Here is a 21,328-nt window from a genome sequence, read left to right on the forward strand (position 1 = left end):
GGGTTCCTCCCCACCTCGAGCCTGGCCAGGAGTGGAGAAAACACTAGCGGGAGACGGTGAGCAGCTGTGCCCTGCAGACCTCAGGCCCCCGAGTCACCTACGGCACGGATGGAGTGTGGGGTACATCCTGGCCCTCTCCCCTGCTTTTAGTGGAGAAAAATGCAGAGTTACTCGAAGGCTCTCTGTCCTCACATGAAGGTTTCTGAAATCAAGCCTGGCTCTTCAAGGCTCCTGTTCTCTGCCTTTGATCTACATTCCTCCTTAATTGGATTTTACGTCTGCTAATTCTCATTATTATGTGGGAAGGTTAAGAAAACAGCAGTCAGCAGAAACCACTGCATCCCTCCCTTCTCCCCAGCTGCCCCGGTTGCTGGGGAAACCAACACCAACCCAACACGATGAATGCTCAGCTCACTGCCGGGGGCTCCTCGCCCCAGCCCTACGGTCATGTCTGTCCCTGACACCCTGCTCAGGGCTCTGCGATTTCACAGTGGATGGCAAAAGACCGGGCACTAAGATCTGTCTGGTTAGTGAGTTTCCAAACCCTGCCGAGGGAAGCTGTGCCTTCAGGTTCTCGGAGAGCCCAGTGGGTGCAGCCTACAGGTCTGGAGAGTAATTGTTACACAATTTTGATGCAGCAATGGGTCTTTCGTCTTGAATGGACATCATTTTCTGCTGAGGGGAAAAAGTGACACCCATGGCTTGTCATCGCTCTGTGCTTTGTGAGGCAGTTTCTGTAATTCGAGACAAGCGTGGCATGCCTCACCCACCCTTGTCTGATGCGATTCTGTGGTCACTGGGGAGGCGGGGCTGGGGGGCACTCTGGTCCCACTGGTTGTTTCCTACACCCCTGGTGGGGTGCAAAGGGTTCTTTGCTTAAGTCTCAGTACTCTAGAAGGGGACTCCTCTGGTTAGCCTCCTTTTATTGTTGTGGAAAATGAGGCACAGAGAGACTATATGATGTGCTCAGTGGCCATGGCCAGTCAACCGAGGGCCAACTTGTGAACCAGTGTCTGGTTCCAGTTCCTGCTGTTAACACCAGGTGCTTTTCAGCCTCTCACCACGTCACCCCCGGTCACCTGAATACTTGCTACCCACACATGTGTCTGTGGGGACAGGGGTGGGCACTGCTGGTGAATGGCACCATCCCTGTCCTCATCCTGGCTGGAGTTATCCAGGAAGACTTCCCGGAGCAGGCATGCTTGAGGTGGAGTGTGGAAGGAGAGATCTCATGGAGTGGCAGAGGAAGGATGGGGGGAGGTACAGGGTGAGGAGCAGGAGGTCCGTGCTGTGGTTCAGAGGGACTGGGGAGGTGAACGCTGGGGCCCTTTAAAAAAGATGACAGAGAAGGGACCCGGTGAGGCCCGGTGCATAAGCATCTGGTCTTGTCACCGCCCTGCCGTGGAGGCCACTCAACCTCTGTATACTTCGGTTTCTTTGCAAAATGGACACCACTCCCCCTCTTGGGGCAGATGGAGGTTACCTTCAGCAACTGCCCTCCTGCACTTAGCGTGTGATGCCCGAAGCTGAGTGGCCCCATTTTTTGCCTGCATGTAATTTTCTCTCAAGGCTCCCCCTTTGTCAGTGCAAGAAAGGGTCAGAATTTGGTGCGACGGGAGAGAGTTGGCTGGTGTGGGGGGAGGCAGGCACTCATCCTTGTGCACGTGGAGACGGACTGGACAGTGCGGCCTCCAGGGGGACAATGGCACGGGGAGGGGCACGTCGCAGGGACGAGGGTGTGAGGACAGCAAGTTCTAAGCAGGATGTACTGCACCCATGAGAACACGGGCTTGGAGAGCTTTGCTGGGGTGGCTTTAGGGGAATGGATGGGGCAGGAGCCTGAGAGCACAGGGTGCAGGAGAGTGCCGACAAAAGGGAGCCCCCCTCCCACCCCGTCCTGTGCCCAGAGACTGAGCTGGACCCCAATCCTGGGTGGAAACAACTTAGGAATGTTGGAGGGCAGGGCAAAGGAAAGCATCCAACTGTACTAAAGATCTGAGTGTGGAGGGGCACCCGGGAGGACAAGGGGGGCCAGGACCGTGGGGAAGCTTCCGGGCTGACGCCAGGGGCTGGCTCCGACAGGAGAACAACATGAAGTACTGGGAGAAGAACCAGTCCATCGCCATCGAGCTCTCGGACCTGGTAGTCTACTGCAAGCCGACCAGCAAGACCAAGGACAATTTAGGTACCGTCTCCTCTGACCCTGCCTCCTCCCTTGGCCGAACACCCTGGTTTCCTTTTTAAGTCAGGTGCTGTCAGAAGACAAAGTGAGAGAGGTCCATTGCTCCTTCTCACGTGCTCTCAGAGCATGCAGCCAAAACAGGCCCTTCGGGTACCTTCAGGAGGAAAACCCTCTCTGAGGGTGGATTCGTCTCCCACTGTTGGTCTAATAAGTTAGGACAGACTTGGTGGTTAAAAGCAATACCTGTTTGTTAACTCACAGTCCTGGAGGTCAGAGGTCCAACATCAGTGTCAACTGGGCTGAAGTCCAGGTGCCAGCAGGGCCCTGTTCGTCCAGAAGTTCAAGGGGAGAATCCGGGACTTGCCTCTTGGGGTGGCTGCTAGCATTCCTGGGCTTGTGGCCAAACCTCCCCAATCTCCCTATTATATGGACCCTATATTGAGGGGCCTGATGATCCCCCACTTTCAAGCTCTGTAATTGAATCACACCCACAACGTCCCTTTGTCAGATAAATTACAAAGGCACAGGCCCCAAGGATAAGGACCTGGATGCCTTTGGGGGCCATTCAGCTGGCCACAGAAGGATTCAGATATCAATCTTCTCACAGTCGCCAAGGGAGCAAGTTCTCTGACCTAGTAAAATCCGGTTCATTTTATCTTCCCCCTTTCTTTGATCTCAAGAATCTGAGTCCAGGACCGAGGACCAGAGGAACAGCACTAACCCCAGTTAACTGGTCCAAGAACTTGCTCCCCAGGAGGGTCCCTGGGCACCTCCATCTGCAGGGAAGGGTAGCGGAGCTCAGAACCAGACTCGGCCAGACTCCGCGTGTTGATGGGCTGGCCACCACCGTAGTTACACGTTTCTGTCCTGTTCCTTCTCCCCTTCCGGGCACCTCCCTGCCTGCAGGCAGCTGACTCTCCCTCCTCCACGGTGCCTGGTTCCTTTGTCTTGGGTCCACGACCTCTTGGCTGAGGAAACCACATCCTCAGATGTTGTCCTACTGTTGATCACTGCGGCCACTCCCTACTGCCCCCCTTTCTGTAACCATACCACCTTTGTGTTTTCTTGTACCAGGCTGCTGGTGGTTTTAAACAAGAAGTAAGTTACACCAATCGAGACTAGAAGGCAGGGGGGAATGCTGGGACCCATACCAGTACTGGTTATGGAAATGGCATCATAACCACTTGACTGTCTTGGCCTTGAGGTTCCTGGTTTTGGTTTACATCCTGTGTATCCAGCCGTTGTACCAAACGTTAAGAAAATGCACGAGGCACAGAATAAACGGGGACTCCCTCTCTGTGTGCAGAAAACCCCGACTTCCGAGAAATCCGCTCCTTCGTGGAGACGAAGGCTGACAGTGTCGTCAGACAGAAACCGGTCGACCTCCTCAAGTACAATCAGAAGGGCCTGACCCGTGTCTACCCGAAGGGACAGAGGGTGGACTCCTCCAACTACGACCCCTTTCGCCTCTGGCTGTGTGGCTCCCAGATGGTGGCACTCAATTTCCAGACTCCAGGTAAAGGAACAGGGATGGTCGCATCATTCCAGGCTCGGTCCGCTGGGGCCACCAGTGTGACGTGCTGTCCTAGAAGGCACGATTGGTCCCAGGAACTGTCAAGGTTCAACCAGCATGCTAGCTTGAGGCCCATCAGCTGAATGGAGCCATGACAGGGGCAGTGGACACTTGCCATTGCAGAGACAGATGCCGAGCAGGGAGGCTTAAGTGAGAAAGGAAATACTTGAGCTCATGTAATGAAAAGGTCCAGGCGTTGAGGCAGCTTCAGGCACAGCTGCATGCAGGTGCTCTGTGGCTGTCTTTAGTGAACTCTTCTCTGGCCCATCCTTCGTTGAGCGTTTCATGCTCAGACTCTTACAGAGATACTCCCTGCTGAGAGAAACCCACATGCTAAACTTTTTTCCGTAAACGGTAGCAGAAATCACAGTGCTGTGCTCTTTTATTGACAGAGCTATTCACCAGGAGTCTCCTTTATGTTGTTTTTATGCCTGTGTAGGGGGGGTTCCATTGACTGGATCCCTCATCTACTCAACTGGTGCCCCCATGGAGGCGCACTGAGGTCCTCTCCCTCATTTGCTATTACAGACAGCCTTGACTTCTGTAACCTTCCGTGAGCACCACTTCCCAGATGGCGGAGCCCTTCGGTGGCACGGAATTCTCAGAAGTACAGGCTAGGTCCTACAGCATTGGCATGTGGACCAACCTTTCCTGAGGAAACCCAGTGAACACCCAAGTCCAGCAACGCCTGAGCTCAGACACCTCACCAGGCCGCCCTCCAGAGGGACTGGGGGGGGGGGTCGCAAATTGAGAAAACGTTTGAATACACCTTTTCACTGAAACTTCAGCTCAGTTTTATCTAACTTTTCAATCTTCGCCAGTACGATGGTCACGTTATACTTAGCGCTTCCCTTAGGCGTAACGTGGACCATGTTTTTACGAAGCGTTTTCTTTTTGCGAACTGTCCCTGTTTCTCGAACAGGGCGTAGGTATTTATAGTACGCATTATCAGATCGCTTTCATGTGTGGATCTTCCCCAGTCATTTGAGTTAGAACGATTTCTCTTTCTGCAACAGGTCTTAAGTGAAATTTTAAAATTAACCCCAATTCTTTTCTAAGAAATCTTCAGCGTTGAGTAGGTGTTTTACTGTCATACTTAGGATGGTGTTCACCAGTCGGGACCTTTTTTGAAGCGCATATTTTAACCACTGCCTGAAATTATTTTTGGAGAGAGCTAAAATGACGCCCCACCCAGCGCCTCGGGCCCAAGAGGCGGCCTCGTCCTGCCTCACTCACAGCTGCCCTTCCCTTGCTTTCCCAGACAAGTACATGCAGATGAATCAAGCCTTGTTCTCACTCAACGGGCGGACAGGCTACGTCCTGCAGCCCGAGAGCATGAGGACGGAGAAGTACGACCCCATGCCGCCCGAAGCCCAGCGGAAGATTTTGATGACTCTGACAGTCAAGGTAACTCAGGCCTCTGCCCAGTGACACCTGTCATCTTGTGTAAACCACCAACACCCAGTCACTGTTTCAGCTTCTAAATTATGGCACACCCACGGGTTGTAGGGAGGGGACTTGGTCACCACCCCAGGTCTCCTGGGGGTGAGGTAGGAGGTCCATCTCTTACTGGGCTCAGCAGGTGGTCTCATAAGGAAGAAAAAAATGAAGCATGTGTAATGAAAAAGTCTTTTTTTTTTTTTTTTAAAGAATACCACTTTCTCCCCTCTCCTTTCGTGGGATGTCTCTGTAGGTTCTCCCTGGGCACAGGGACGATGCGTTTCTGTGCTCAGGAGGTTCATGAGAATGATGGCCTGGGGGTTCCGATCCTGGCTTCTCCTTAACACCTGTTCTCCAGCCCCATTTCCCCGACCACTGCAGAGGCTTGTTAGGGCCTCAGTGAAGAAACTGTGGCTGGCTTGGACCTCATCTGGTCTGACTGTAGAACCCAGACTGAGCCCCGTGCGACGCCACCCATATAGAACTTGTCCGTACTTCCCAGGATGGATCGGGGAGAACTGCAGCTTTTACCTTTGGTGCCCTAGGTTCTCGGGGCTCGCCATCTCCCCAAACTTGGCCGAAGCATCGCATGTCCCTTTGTGGAGGTGGAAATCTGCGGGGCTGAATATGACAACAACAAGTTTAAGACCACAGTTGTGAGTAAGTTGCATCACGTGTCCTATTGTCCACATCTTCTCTTTCATCCCCTGTGCTCGCTACAGTTCAGCTCGGGGAGGTGGGGAAACACAGGGCACTGTGATTAACTAGGTGGGCTGGTACCCAGTGCCGTGTTTCTTTGTGTTGGGAGTCCTGGGCCAGCCCCCTATGCAATGATGCCGGGGTGCTCCCCTTTGGGCAATACCCCCCCTCCCTGCCCACTTGATCTACACAGTCAGGCTTGTGTCCAAGGCTAAGGGACAGAGACACAGAGGGTGTGGCTAACCCAGAGGCTGCAGCCTAACATGGGTGATTTTATCCTTCAGAGGGAAGGGAGGCCCAGAGAAATGCTTGCTTGCTCTTCCAGTGGAAGCCAGGAACTGTCAATCTTTTAAGGCCTGGGCTCACTGGCCCTGGTAAAAGACAGCCCGATGAACTCACGTGTGTACCTGTGGCATTGGCATTTCTCAGGGGGTGACAGCCAGGAGGCTGGTTCACATGACACCAGACCCCCTCCCTCACCAGATGCGGAGTGTGGCTCTTCCCTCTGTGATCTCTTCCACATGCATCTGTTCCTGCTGTCCTGCCCCTTCCATACCCGGGGGAGCTGAGATGATTGCTGTAGCAAGGGGGTGTGGTCTCTTCTCTCTGCTCTCCAAGTACCAGACCTCAGAGCAGCTTTACCAGAACTGCTTCTGGAAAGAAAGTATTTCTTAGATCTTGGCATAGATATGTTTACAGGATGCTAAGGAGATTCAGAGCTGACAGATAGAGAGGCAGTTTTACCAGGAGGGGGCAGGTTGAATGGGGCCTCAGCTGAGCCTTGATCTCCTTCCAGATGACAATGGCCTAAGCCCCGTTTGGGCTCCGACACAGGAGAAGGTGACCTTTGAAATTTATGACCCAAACCTCGCGTTTCTGCGCTTTGTGGTCTACGAGGAAGATATGTTCAGTGATCCTAACTTCCTCGCTCATGCCACTTACCCCATCAAAGGAATCAAATCAGGTAAGACGTTTAAAAAAAAAATTTTTTTTTAATGTTTGAGAGAGAGCGAGCGAGAGCCGGGGAGGGGAAGAGAGAGAGGGAGACACAGCATCCGAAGCAGGCTCCAGGCTCTGAGCTGTGAGCCCAGAGCCCCATGGGGGGCTCGAACCCATGAACCGTGAGATCATGTCCTGAGCCAAAGTCAGATGCTCAACCGACTGAGCCACCCAGACGCCCTGAAGATGTTTTAGTTGAGATGGTCGGTTTGGGCTAGCATCATTTTTGGTCTGTGCCGCTGGCTTTAGAAAGAACCAAAAAGCACGCCTCCTGGTTTGTATTAAATTGTTGCAAAACTGATTGGGTGGCTCGGACCGCTGACCATGCGGCTGTTACCATGGGGACAGCCTCCATTTGGCACAGAGACCAGGGAAGGTGGGGAGGCTGGGCCCCTTCGCGGTCCGGCCTGTGTGCAAAGTTGGATTATTAGGGAATTGCCCATCTGGTAGTGTAGTTTGATTTCATTCTGAAAGGCTAGGGGCTTAGGGTGAGGGCAGCTCCGGCCCTCCCCCAGGCTCGCATTGCACTCTGGGGGGAAGAAAAAGGCCCTGAGCAGCTGTGAGCTATGCTCTCAACTCTGCCTCTTCCTGAGGCCTAGAGAGTCCCCAGGAGACAGACTTCTTCCACTGCTACCACTTTCTTCTATGCTGAGCCAAACTCCTTCGTGCTGCTTGAAGGGTCTGCCTGTGACCAAGCCAAGCTGGGACATGTGACCAGCTCTTAAGAACTAGGAAATGGAGTCCCATTACTGCCCCCCTGACAAAGCAGCAATATAGCCGCCCCTCCCCGCAACCTGGGGAGGGGGTTCAGAGCTTCATGCTGCTCTGTAAAGGTGGCTATTCTTGTAGACAGTTTCTCTCCTCTCCTGCTGCACTTGATATGTAATGTTTGACAAATAGTCCCTCGTTCCATGTGGAATTCCCTTTGCCCCCTTCCTTGGTATTTCTGAGGCATGTGACAGAAGACCCTAGATCCTTCTGGAGTCCTCATGAGGTCACGGTTCCCCAAGGATCCCAAGGTTTCAAGGTTTCCAAACTTGAAACATATCAGATATTCCCTCAGTTTCTACCTTTCTTAGGATCATTTCCGGCGCTGGGCCCTTGCCCAGCTGGGGCATGTGGTGGAAAATGCAGGTTCCCGGGCCCATCCCGGGGTGCTCCGACTCCCCTGGGGTGGGGCCCGGAAGTTGCACGTTCAGGCAGCTCCTCAGGTGGCACTTGGAAAGGACTGAGCTTGGCTGCCTATCTTATCACCCAGGAAACAAATTCCGAAGCAAAGGAGTAGATCAAATCCGAACTTAGAAACCACATCTTCATAGTTTCCTCTAAGTCCCTGGCATCTGATATTCGACAGCCCCTCTTGCTTAGCGAGCCCACACTGTAAACTACTTTAAACCCGGCAGTCAAGGTGCAATTTTGTAACGTGCCCTTTACCTAAGGGTTAGGATGGACTTCTTTTTACAGTAACCGTTTGCTTGTTCCTAACCCACCTCCCCCTGGACCCATCCTGCACAGACAGGGGTGTGATGTCATGGAGAGAGGTCAGAGTTAGTGAACCTTCCCTTCCCAGCCACTAAACACTATCAATTAATCTAGAAAATTCTATGACTTAGCCTGGAGGTTTAAATTTTTTTTTTTAATATTTATTTTTGAGACAGAGACAGAGCATGAACGGGGGAGGGTCAGAGAGAGAGGGAGACACAGAATCTGAAACAGGCTCCAGGCTCTGAGCTGTCAGCACAGAGCCCGACGCGGGGCTCGAACTCACGGACCGTGAGATCATGACCTGAGCCGAAGTCGGACACTTAACCGACTGAGCCACCCAGGCGCCCCAGCCTGGGGGTTTAAAACACAAAGAGCAGTATGTCAGGGATGATGAAAGAAGGGAGCCTTCCCCTGCTCCCGTGTGGCATCCAGTGACCTCTGGCACATTCATGTCCCAGGGAGGCATGAAGTGAACAATCCCTTTGTGCATAAGGCATCAGGGGCCTTCTGAACTCAGAAATAGACTCTGCCCGTTGTCATTAGGGATGCACTTCAGCTTTTGAGCCAGATGGAGCACAGGAAGGAAGGAAAACAGCGTTTATTGTGTTTTGTGCCTTAAACTCTCTAATCCTCGCAGCAGTCCCGTGAAAGAGGTTTTGTCCTCTCTGCTTCTTTTTTTTTTTTTAATTTATTTTTGGGACAGAGAGAGACAGAGCATGAATGGGGGAGGGGCAGAGAGAGAGGGAGACACAGAATCGGAAACAGGCTCCAGGCTCCGAGCCATCAGCCCAGAGCCTGACGCGGGGCTCGAACTCACGGACCGCGAGATCGTGACCTGGCTGAAGTCGGACGCTTAACCGACTGCGCCACCCAGGCGCCCCTGTCCTCTCTGCTTCTTAAGCATGAGCACTTTAGGGCCCGGAGCTGTTCACTGACTTGTTCAAGGTCACACACCTGTAGGACCAGAACTGGGATGCAGACCCAGGAGTGACTTCCTTCCTCCTCTGCAGGCCTCCCCTACTCCTAATAAGCCAAAATTCTGAGCCTGCCTCAGATCATGTCTCCGGTTTCCTGTGTATCTATGGCGACAGCCCAAGCCGACAAGGACAAAACAGAACCACACTGTTTCTTGGTGAAACTGGGCAACACCTTTCCACCCTAACCCCAAGATGCATGAAGGCTGCTCAGGAAATGAGACCTGGGCATTGAAAGGAGGGGGGGGGGGGGGGGGGCATGGGCATAGGGCACGCCCCCTCCCAAACTGGAGGCACATGTACTCTAAACAGAATGGCACCACCCGCTCATTGGAGTGCAGGGGCGACCCAATAGCCTTCCCCATACCCGGAAGCGGTCAGCAGCCCAGGACGTTCTAACAGTCGATCAACACCCAGACAGATTTCTTCCACATTGTCCACAGATCAGCTCTATTTCAGGCCCCACCCCAGCCCTCCAGTTAGAGTCTGCATTTAATAAGATTCCCATAACATTAAAGCTGGAGGGGCTCTAGGCTGGACTGTAGGAATTCTGTGGGTAGCCAGGAAAAAAACAGACCAGCAAACCAACAACAACAAAAGAAATCACATCACCTAGGAGTAGAGACTAGGTCAGAACACTTCACTATTCACGGAAAGCAACGTCCCCAAAATCCTGCAAGGAAAAGTGTCACCTGAGAGTTTTATACTCAAACTGTCACTCAATTATAAAAAAGAATGGATGCATTCAAATATGTGCCATTTGAGGATTATATGTCCCATGAGGTTTTTTGAAAATGAGAGGACAAATTAAGCCAACAAAAACCCTGATAGAGGGACGTGTGGGTGGCTCATTTGGCGTCTTCCTGCAGAGGAGGAAGTCAGGCGTCTGACTCTTGGTTTCGCCTCAGGTCATGATCTCATGATTTGTGAGTTCGAGCCCCAAGTCAGGCTCCACCCTGACAGAGCTGAACCTGCTTGGGATTCTTTCCCTCTCCTCTGTTCCCTGTCCCTCTCAAAATAAATAAATAAGCTTAAAAAAACTGATAGGGAAGATCAGTCAAAAGGAGGGGAGCACTGGACATTTAAAATTTACACACAGTGAAATGCACAAATTTTAAATCCTAAGAACACTGTAAACCAGTTTCGAGCGCCAGTCCATGAGACACATGCGGACGCATTCAGGGGAAGTATACAGTTGTATATATATTTCCAAGTAAGAGGAAGACACCTGTGCGCTAGATGCAGGGATGGCTAAGTGTGATAAAACAAAAAGAGTAAAAGGTTAACGGGAGGATGTAGGTGATGGGTGTACAAGTGGCCCTTGTAATAGGATTTTAGCTTTGCTGTAACCAAGTCTCCCTCTGTGCAAGAATTATGGTTACAAAATGCAACACAAATACAGTTGAACAGCGTGGGGGTTGGGGACGTCGTTCTGTCAAGCAGTCAAAAATCCACATATGACCTTTGACCCTCCCAAACCTAACTACTAATAGCCTATTGCTGACTGGAAGCCTTACTGATAACAAAGTCAACACATACTTTGTATTTTATACTGTATTCTTAAGAAAGTTACAAGAGGGGAGCATGGGTGGCTTAGTCAGTTAAGCGTCGGACTTTGGCTCAGGTCACAATCTCACCGCTTGTGAGTTCGAGCCCCGCATCGGGCTCTGTGTGGACAGCTCAGAGCCTGGAGCCTCTTCAGATTTTTTATCTTTCTCTCTCTTGGCCCCTTTCCCGCTCATACTCTGTCTCTCTCTCAAAAACAAACATTAAAAAAAAATAAAAAAGTAATAAGAAAATACGTTTATAGTACTGTACATCTTGAAAAAAACCTGCATATAAGTGGACCCTTGCAGCTCGAACCCACGTTGTTCAGGGGTCAGCTGTATTATTTAGACGCTTGTCCTGCAAAGATGATAAAATTAGGGTGACGAAGGAGAGGGAGGGTATAGGCTTGCATGACCTCATCAACAGTGGGAAGCGAGAGAGAGAGAGGAATCCTATGGTACCTTTAAACATTCTCCAAGAGAAATCATAATAATCACACAAGCCAGAAACCTGAATGGTGGAAGACACAGAGGAAGTAGAGGGAGTGCCCCCATGTAGGCATTGCTTGTCCTGGAGAATCGGGTAGAGTGCAAATAAAAGCTTTCCAGGCAAACCAGGACCACAATGTGAACCTCCAAGGGAGCGTAAATGGAAGCTGTAAGGTTCGGAACTGCTTAGGTTAGGGTATAATCGGTAGTGATTTTAAAGCAACTCAGGACTGTAGACTATGTCGGGAAGATACCGTTCAGAGTGGCTTCTTCCGGGGGCAGCTGGGTGGCTCAGTTGGTTAAGTGTCTGACTCGATCTCAGCTCAGGTCTTGATCTTAGGGTTGAGTTCAAGCCCCACAATGGGCTCCACATGAGGCATGAAACCTACTTAAAAAAGTGCGCCTTCTAGAATAAGAGGTTATGAGGGGGGTAGGAACGAGAGTTTAATTTTTAGTATGTATTTGTTCTTACTAAAACAAGACAACAGATCAACCTTTGAGATGTGTTGTCTTTTTTTTTTTTTTTTTTTTTTTGAGAGGTGTTGTCTTAAACATTACCTAATGGGGGAAAAAGTCAGCTCTACCTCAACCATTCCCTAAGTAATAAGAAACACTTAAATGACTGTCCTAATTACAAATAGAGAAAGGCTTTCAGAGGATCAATACTGCTCTGGATCGCCAAGGGACAGATCTCCTCCTATTGGAAATCTTTAAAGACAAAACACTGCTCCCTCCCCCTCCTAACAGCAGACATGAAGGGAGGGGTTGTGAAGGAAGCTTTACTTCTTTGAGTCTTTTGGCCTCAGGAGTATTCAAGAACTTGAAGCATCACTGTAGTCACTCTGCGTTCAGTGTGTGATGTTCTGGAGGTTTTGATTTCTCTTGAGTGATTCATTTTCATTTCTGCATGAATCTTTAACCCCCTTCTCTGTGCGGGCCTGTCCGTGAGGGCTGCGTTCCGGAGCCCATGTCCCTAACCATCAGGATGGGACCTCCGGTTTCCATCAAGTCAGCCCCCAGCTTGGGACACTCCCCTGTCTGCTCCTTGGACACCCTAGCCCTGGCTGTGCCCGAGAACGCCACGGTCTGATATGAATGGCCTCCCTTTGCATGATCTTTCCGTTCCGCAGGATTCAGATCTGTTCCTCTGAAGAACGGGTACAGTGAAGATATCGAGCTGGCTTCCCTCCTGGTGTTCTGTGAGATGCAGCCAGTCCTGGTGAGTGAACACCGGGTGGGGTGGAAATGGCCTGTGCGTACGGCTGGCAGATGGACTTAAACCCGTTGGGCATTATCCAGCCAGACACGCCCATCACACAAGAATCCCTCAGCCACCCCAGGTTTTTCCTTCCAGCGACCTTCCCTCTTGGAGAAGGCAGTACGGTTCTTTGAGTAGGTCTTGTAGTTGGAAAGGGTGAAGCTCGTTGGAAGTTCCTTATAGTCATGTTTCGGCAAGCAGAGTCAGGCAAGACAGTGCTCTTCTAGAGAAGCTCATCCTTTCTGGGGGCCTTTCCCCACCTGTTGGGTCCTCGGGAGTCCCTTCAGAAGGTCTGACAGCATCCACCAAGGCCTTGTCGTGGCCAGTGCTGGGGAGAGGAGTTCACAGTGATAGGCACTACCTTTGTCATTCTCTTTGCTGCTGGAGGAGCCTGCCTTCCTGGTCCTTTGGCCAAGACCTTGAAGATCCTTAGCCTCTCCTTTGATGAACCAGTTTAGGGAGGTTTGGTGGGAAGGGCTCGGCCTCACCGGATGCAGCACCAGTGTGTGATAGTTCACGTCTCCCTTGCTGGTTAGAGAATATCTGGATGTGTGATTTTGGAGCTTTAAAAGCCTCTTGACAGCCTCTCCCATAGAATGAAAGCCACTGGGCATGTGTTTTTGCGAGAACCCACGATGTGGCCAACCCAATCTCACAAGATCTTTCCCTCTCCCTACCACAAAACCCAGCATGAACGGGTTGACTGTGTGGTCACCCCACTCCTCTTCGGATAGCTTAGAAAAACCCTGGTTCTGGACCCCAGCAGGCTGACGTGGGCTTGGTCATCGCCCCAGGATTTTCATCTTGATTTCTCATCCTAGTTGTTCTCTGGGTACAGAAATCACAGCCTCTAATTTGTTGTTTTGGAAGTTGCTTATTAGGCAACTTCCAGAATAAAGCTGAGAACCATCCAATGGGGAAGGGAGGATGGCAGGGGTGGAGATGCCTTTTAACAGCTGTAGCCATAGTCCATGCAGTAAAAATTCATGAACTCGACTCAGAGCAGAGAACGTTAGGCTTTTCTGCATAGCTGTCTGCCTTAACATTCAGTTTCTGCAACCTTGATAGTTTTCCACTTCAGAGCATTTTATAAACATGGAAATGGAACCGGATGCAAACGTAAGGAAAGACAGACAGGAAGCACTAAAAGCAGGAAGCGGACGCTTAACAGGCACAGTAGTTGGGGGCCAGAGAACCTCCCTGACAGCCAAAGACATCACTTGTGTTGCTGTAAAATAAGCTCACGATGACAGGATTGTGCCTGGAAAGGATAAGGCGATGGATGGTGCAAAGTTGCCCGTTTTCAAACAAAGTTTAAATGGCAGTGCTTCAGACTGTGTCAAAGTAAACATTGACACGAACTGTCGTTTTCACTTGACCCTTCGGTTGTGGATCAGAAAATCACCTTTCATGATTGTTATTGTGATTGCAAGGCTGGGTCCTGAAAGGGCACCTGAGTCGGTCGTCAGGTCCTTGTCGAGAATACCCAAGACTTAATTAAATGGCTCTTCTTTCAGAATGAATTACGCATTTGTCAATTTATCACCAATAAGACTGAGTTCTTTAAGTCCATTAAAAGACCTCAGCCAGAATACATGATTTTGTTTACCTAAACACACAAAGAGCTGAGCCCAGATTGTGGAAACTCTGGGGAAGTTTCCCCAATTGGGGAAGAGGAGTAGATAATGTTGGCATTTGGTCTGTTTGACTCCTTCACTTCCTAGGTCAATGCCGCCTTTATGTAAATGATACTACTACAAATCCGTGCGTCCATGTGTATTTCTTTTTTAAAGCAGGTTTCTTAACTTTGGGGCCAGAGGTTTGTGGAGGAAATTGTCCTCTGCATTTAAAAGTTCAGCAGCATCTCTGCCCCTTGTGTAACCACCAAACATGTCCCCGGGTTGGCAAAACTGTCCTTGTTGAGAACGGCTCTAAGCGAAATTCTAAACACTGTTCATACTATTACCTAATCTTTAACAGCATTTTTCCACTGAGTGGATGGACCGTAGATTACCAAATTGGTCGTTTACATGGAGTCCACTTGCAAGCAAGGCTTTCGTGAAATTCTTTATGTGCCTATACTTTTCCTCCTTTAATTCAGAGTTATTTTCTTAGGACTTATTGCCAGATACGGGATCAGTTTATCGAAGCAGGATGGTAGAAATATAAAACCTGGAATAAATAAGCATGAAGACCCCTGGCTTAGTCAGGCTTACCTTCCCCAGCCCACAGAAGGATCTGGGATTCTGTTGCCTGGGGAACGGGAACCCATGTGCATAAAAGGCCATCTGCAGACATTTCATGGACAAACGATGTGATAAACTGGGTTTCAGATGATGGTAGGGCCACGTTGGTCTAGACCATGCTCCGCAAAGCTGTTGTAAACAACTTGGAAACATTATAAATAATTTGGTAATACCAACAGCAGAGAAACTTAGTACATTTAAAAGAAAATGCCCTCCTCTAGATTTACTTTCTCTATGTGGGAAGCCTCCCACGTGGGTGCTGTTAGGGATGCGGCGGGGAGCGAGGGCATCGTGTGGGGCACCAAGGGGAACGTTAACTTGCGGAGATCTGCTCTCTGAAGGAGTTTTGGCAGAGAAATTGTCAGAGTATGTGCAAAGCTCATTTCAACTGCTGGTTTTTGAGCTTTTATTGAATTCCACATCTGTCACCTGGTTCTGAGGCCCTCACAGGTGCCATTCGGTGATGCGGAATCACACGGTGATGAGGAGTCTCTGGGGAGCTGAGCTGGGTTGTTTGGTAGACCTGGGCTTTCTCGTTGTTCAAGGTCAAACCTTGTTCTATTTATCACCGTATCCTCTGTCCTGCCAGGGAGAGACTCTGGTAAATAGCTTTGCAGAAGACTTCTCTGAGCCAGTGATTGATCCGGGGAGGGCTTGATGGAGTTTAAAGCTCCAGAAAATAGTCGGTGAGCACTTGAAGCTTCTTCTGAAGAAGCCATTTACACATCACAATTGCTTGATCAATCCTCAGTCCTTTGCCCTGTTAGCTATATATATGGTTTATAAGATGTGTTTTCAACACCATTTTGTTACACTTGAAAAGTAGTAAAACAAAGGAAGGGAGGTTGGAAAAATTCCATTAAGCAACTTGTCTATAACCACAGGTAGCATTTTGGCAGATTTGATATACCCATCGTTGGATTCACGTAATATGCATGAACACGTGCCCTTTATCTACTTCACAGGAGCATTTTTCAATGTTGTTAGGATTTTCAAAGCCATTAATGCCTGTTTGATCAGGTATGGGTTTCTCATTCTCTTAGCCATTCTCCCGCTGACGGACAATGAGGTTGTTTGCAGCTTTTTACGTTATAAATAATGAAGGTCTTCATATAACCTTTTTTGATTACAAATTATTTCCTGGGGCTAGACATTTAATAATGGAATACTAGATCAGAAAGGGGGAAAAAACACACATTTTGGATGCATGTTGAATTGTTCTCTGAAAGTAGTTTCTTTTCAGTTGATGTATCCTATCCATTGTGCCACTGAGAAGGGCTTCCACTCAAATGATTTAAACTCGTGAGATTCCAAATAGGATGGGAGAAAGTATGAAAGCTTGAGTATTCCTCCTAGTCACCATCGGTGGGGCAAGCTGGCAGGACCTGGGGTCTCTGATTACTGATCCTGGGGTGGATGGGGCTGGGTAGGGGTTCAGGTGTTGGGCTGGAAAGACCAGGAGGCCATGGTTCCCAGCCAGGGCTTGGCAGGAAGAGAGGTGTGAATCTCTATGCAGAAGAGCTCAGCACACACGCTAGAGACCCCGGACGGGGGCTGCGCCCTGCAGCTAAGCCAGTCACGGTGTCTGAGGATGGACAAGATTTCCTTACACTTGGGAAGGCCCTCCTTGGGCCTCAACAGCTAACGTGTGCCAGTCTGACCCCAAAGAGCAGAGACTTCTGTGCCTATCAGGAAGGCCCAATAGCTGGGTGCGATTTGAACGACAAAACCATGAGTGTGAAGTGAAAAAGACAAAGCCACTGCCCGGCAGTAAGAGGAAGACGGACCCAGGTGGACGCATGGTACAGGTGGCTGGCGGTTCAAGTAGAGCCATCGGAAGTATCCAAAGAGGAGCCCAACATCCGAGTCCTAAGAGCGTTCAAGGATATCTAAGTAGAGCGCTGAAAAAGACTTCCTGGAATTTGAAATTAAAGCCTCATTTCCTGAATTTAGATATTCAGCATATAACAAAGATCTGCATTAGTGACCGGAGATATAACCCGGAGGAAATGTCTCACAATCCAGGTGCGCCTGGGGGGCTCAGTCGGTTGAGCGTCCGACTCTTGATTTCAGCTCAGGTTATGATCCCAGCGTTGTGGGATCGAGCCCTGCCTCAGGCCCCATGCTGAGCTCCTGCATAAAATTCTCTCTCCCCAGCTCACATGGTCTCAAAAACAAAAAAACAGTTTAAAGAAAAGTCTCGCGATCCAGAACAATACCACCATGACAGCCTCAGAGAACGGATGCAAAACACCTACAGGCAAGCATGTCCCCACGAACAAAGCGGAACAGATGGGTAGGGAGCTATCAATGAAAGTGAACAGACGGAACTTTCTCTTTTTTGCTGCTTGAGAAGGTTTCCTCGATTCCCAAAGGGACAAATCGAAAGCACACCACCAGCTGGGTTCTAGCACAGGCACACCTTGTTTTATTGTGCTTTGCAGATACTGCGTTTGTTTTTTTTTTTTTTTTAACCAATCGAGGGTTTGGGGCAACCCTGTGTCAGGCAAGGCTAGTGGCACCATTTTTCCAAAAGGCATTTGCTCACTTCCTGTCTCTGCCACGTTTTGGTTCATATTTCAAACTTCTTTAATGGGGATCTTTGATGTTACTATTTTAGTTGTTTTGGAGCCGCCTGAACCACACGCTTAGAAGGACGGCAAGGTTGTGTGCCTCCTTGTTGCTCCACCTGTCGGCCACCTTCTGCCTCTCTCCCTGAGACACAACACTGAAATCAAGCCAGCTGATGACCCTACAGTGGCCTCCACGTGATCCAGTGAAAACGAAGAGTCCGTCAGTGCAGCAGACTTCATCGCTATCTTCAGAAACTGCCCCAGCCACCCCGACTCTCAGCCACCACCACCCCTCTCGGCCAGCAGCTGCCGGCATCCAGGCAAGACCCTCCACCAGCCAGAAGACTATGAGTCACTGAAATCTCAGATAATTTAAAAATTTTGTTGCCAAAAAACCCCATTAAGATACATATGCGTTATCACACCCTTAATAGACTACAAGCATAACTTTTATACGTACCGGGAAACCAGAAAAATAATGTGATTTGCTTTATTGCAATATTTGCTTCATTGTGGTGGCCTGGAGCCACACCCATGATATCCAACGTTTGCCTATAAAACGTGTGAATTCCAAGGAAGAATAAAAAGACTTCCCAACATACCAAGTTATCTACTAAGAAAATCAAATAAAGCTAACATCAGACTTGTCTTCGGCACTAGGAGGACTGAAGAACTCAGCAAACAGCCACCAGCATGTCAAGGCAACAGAAATGTATTTGTGGATATGCAAAGTCTTAGAAACCTCAGGAGAGCACCTGAATCGATGTTCTAGATAGATGAAGAAAAGGAATTAATTCTGCAACACAGTTACGCTTTAGAGTGTAAGTCTCTTTAAGTACCAGGGTCCCTGAAACAAAGACACTATGAAAAATTTTGTGCCAGTCTGGAATTGAAAATAATAAACATATGAAAACCCTGGAGCTGAGAGTTAAAATAAAGGTGTCCTGGGGAATCTGGGTGGCTCAGTCAGTTGAGCGTCCAACTTCGGCTCAGGTCATGATCTCACGGTTCGTGAGTTCGAGCCCCACAGCCTCTGTGCTGACAGCTTGGACCCTGCTTCGGATTCTGTGTCTCCTCTCTCTGCCCCTCTCCTGCTCACACTCTCTCTCTCTCAAAAATAAACAAACATTAAAACAAAACCAAAAAAAAAAAAAGGTGTCCTGAAAAGTTTTGACTTTGATGCCTGGGGGTTCAGTAGGCACATAAAACATCTTGTAAGAGGGGAGTTCAATTTTTTTTACCTTGAAATATCAGAATTAAGTTTAATTAGGATCATTAGAAAAATGAAACAGAAACGTGACCAAGAGTAAAAATGTATAGTATTCAAAAGGGAAGGGTAGAACATATTTGATACAGTGAATGGGCTCAATCCTCCTATTAAAAAAGAAAAAAAAATCTAACTGCATGTCTATAGGAAATAAGCCTAAAACCAACAGGGTATTGCATGAGGAAAGAAAGGTTACCCAAAAATTACCCACCCCACTGCAGGAATGGAAGAGTTACTGCAAGAAATAATCTCACAGTACAATTTAAAATCCAAAGTGCCAAAGATGTGCTTGCTGGGGCAGCACATATACAGAAGTATCAATGAGCATTAAGAGGAGCTGTGTGGAATGATAGTTTGGTTTACAACTGGATGGGAGAGTCCCGGGGGGTTTAATTAGGAAACGGGGATAGTACCTCCACCTATCAACCAAAGGCTCCTACACAGATTACTTGATTAAAACAAAAAAATCAAGGACAGATGATCAAGCTAATCCTAACCAGCTTGATTTCAGAGATACACAACTCTGTCCTACTGCAGCAGATAACAGACACCGTTTATCCTTCTGTTTCTCAGAAGCTTTACAAACTTGATTTCATACTTGGTCACAAAGAAAGAACGATTTCATGAGTTGGTGAGAACAGCAGTAAACTATTTATGCCGTAACTATATTTTGAAAAGGAACACGCTTGCCCTCAAACCACAGGGAAGACTGAAAATGCATGCACTGTTCGTCTCAAAAAAGTTTTGAATACCAATAAGATAGGAACAAAATAAAGATAAAAGCCAACTGAGCAAAATATAAAAGAAGAAAAAACAGATGTTGATTCACTGAAGAGATCAAGCACATAAACTCCTGGCCTGCTTAATAAAGGAGGGAAGTAAGAACAAAAACAATACCAGAGAAAATACTGAAAGGGAGAATGACCCCCCAACTGAGAAGATACATTTGTAAACTAGGGCAAATGGGTGACTGCCTTGAAGAATGTAAACAGCCTAAAATTGTTTCAAGAGGCAATACAATACTCACAAAGTCCCGGAGCACTGAAACAGCTCTCAGGTAAAACAGGTGTTACATTCAGATGGTTTTAAAGCCAAGTTCTACATGAATTTCAAGACCATAATTCTTTTTTTTAATTTTCTAAAATACTTATTTTTGAGAGAGAGAGAGAGAGAGCACCAGCTGGGGAGAGACACAGAGAGAATCCCAGGCAGGCTCTGCACTGTCAGCACAGAGCCTGATGTGGGGGTCAAGCTCACAAATCAAGAGTCGGAAGCTTAACTGACCGAGCTACCCAGGTGTCCCAAGAACACAATTCTAATGTTAATCCATGGAGGAGGTCAACAGACAAAGAGAAATGCTCCAATTAATTTCCTGAAGAAACTGGAGAAAGATAGTACACCTTTCCCCCCTCTTCTCCTCAGAGTCATAGGTAAATTCTTTAAAAAGTTAGCAAGTCAGTTCCAGATATTTACTGGACAAACAATATGTTACAAATCAATAGTTTATCCCAATAATGCAAGGATGGTTTGGCAACACATTTAGTGAGAAAAACCTAAGTCACTAAATGCCACACATGTCACCAAATGATTTTACCTCTTTACCACAACTCATACTCATTATCTCCATTCACAAATATGGCTGTACCTCTAAACAAAGACTCCAACTTTAAGGACACTGAGTTTTGTATTTAGTACCTAACCACTTTCTTCTAGAAAGAACAGTTGGAAATGCGTGGTGGGAGATGGGGACAGATAGGTAATCTCATTCATGATATCGACAAAAACAGTAACACATTAATGACATTTAAATAAACATGTACAGCTTATAACCACCACTTGAACAAGTAGAAATATACACAGACCCTTCCAAAATGGTCTCATGGGAACCAGAGTTATCAATATAAAATCACTTTTAAAAATATATACAAAGAGGTAAATACAGAAATAAATGTGTTTGCATTGGAAGACATAGCTCTTCCTGACAGGAGACTTCCAACTAATAAATGGAAAGAGGAATGAAAAAAATAGACAATCACCATTGAGATGCCACAGAAATAATTCTGCAGAAAAAGATCTAACAGTGGATGCTAAAATTAGTAAACATTTGAGGAGAAACAGGAAATCTGTATAGTCTCAAGATACCTTCCTTCAAGAAATTTCTTCATTGGAAAGAGAATTGATCAAGTGAGGAATGTTACCATCAGTACTAAGATGTGTTGATATCACGTACCTCCTGAGAAGTCTACATCACTTCTGTGACAGTCTTACCCAAGCTGCCTCAGGCTAAACGAATCATGGGAAAGCACCAAACCCAACTAGTGGGTCACAGTACACACTTACTGACTAGTACTCTTCAAAGTGTCGAGTCATAAAAGACAAGAGGACGGAAGAAGTGTCACAGATTGGAAGGCTCTAAGGAGACACGGCCACCACAGGCCATGTGGGATCCGGGGCAGCATCTTGGAACAGAACAGGGACACTGATGGGAAAACCAGTGAAAACCGAGGTTCTGATAACTGCACCGTGGTGGTGCAGGATGTTAGCCCTGGTGGGGGTGGGAGTGATGTAGGGTATAGGAGAACTCTTTGTACTAATA

General features: G+C 48.3%; 1 protein-coding gene across 5 annotated transcripts in view; it reads left to right on the top strand.

The window, feature by feature from the left end:
• The window catches only part of PLCG2 (phospholipase C gamma 2), a 161,294-nt gene that overhangs the window by 121,240 nt on the left and 18,726 nt on the right, over window positions 1-21,328 (top strand). For 4 of the 5 annotated variants that reach the window (XM_060650040.3, XM_060650047.3, XM_060650046.3 and 1 more), the window contains 6 exons: window positions 2,083-2,185; window positions 3,489-3,698; window positions 5,017-5,162; window positions 5,741-5,855; window positions 6,691-6,858; window positions 12,519-12,607. In XM_060650040.3, the coding sequence (XP_060506023.1) occupies window positions 2,083-2,185; window positions 3,489-3,698; window positions 5,017-5,162; window positions 5,741-5,855; window positions 6,691-6,858; window positions 12,519-12,607 (831 nt within the window). Of the gene's footprint in view, window positions 1-2,082; window positions 2,186-3,488; window positions 3,699-5,016; window positions 5,163-5,740; window positions 5,856-6,690; window positions 6,859-12,518; window positions 12,608-17,512; window positions 21,225-21,328 lie in introns of those variants that run through there. The other variant, XM_060650042.3, reaches the window with a different exon arrangement.

Source organism: Panthera onca, chromosome E2 (genome assembly GCF_046562875.1).
Source record: "Panthera onca isolate mPanOnc1 chromosome E2, mPanOnc1 haplotype 2, whole genome shotgun sequence".
NCBI lineage: Eukaryota > Metazoa > Chordata > Mammalia > Carnivora > Felidae > Panthera > Panthera onca.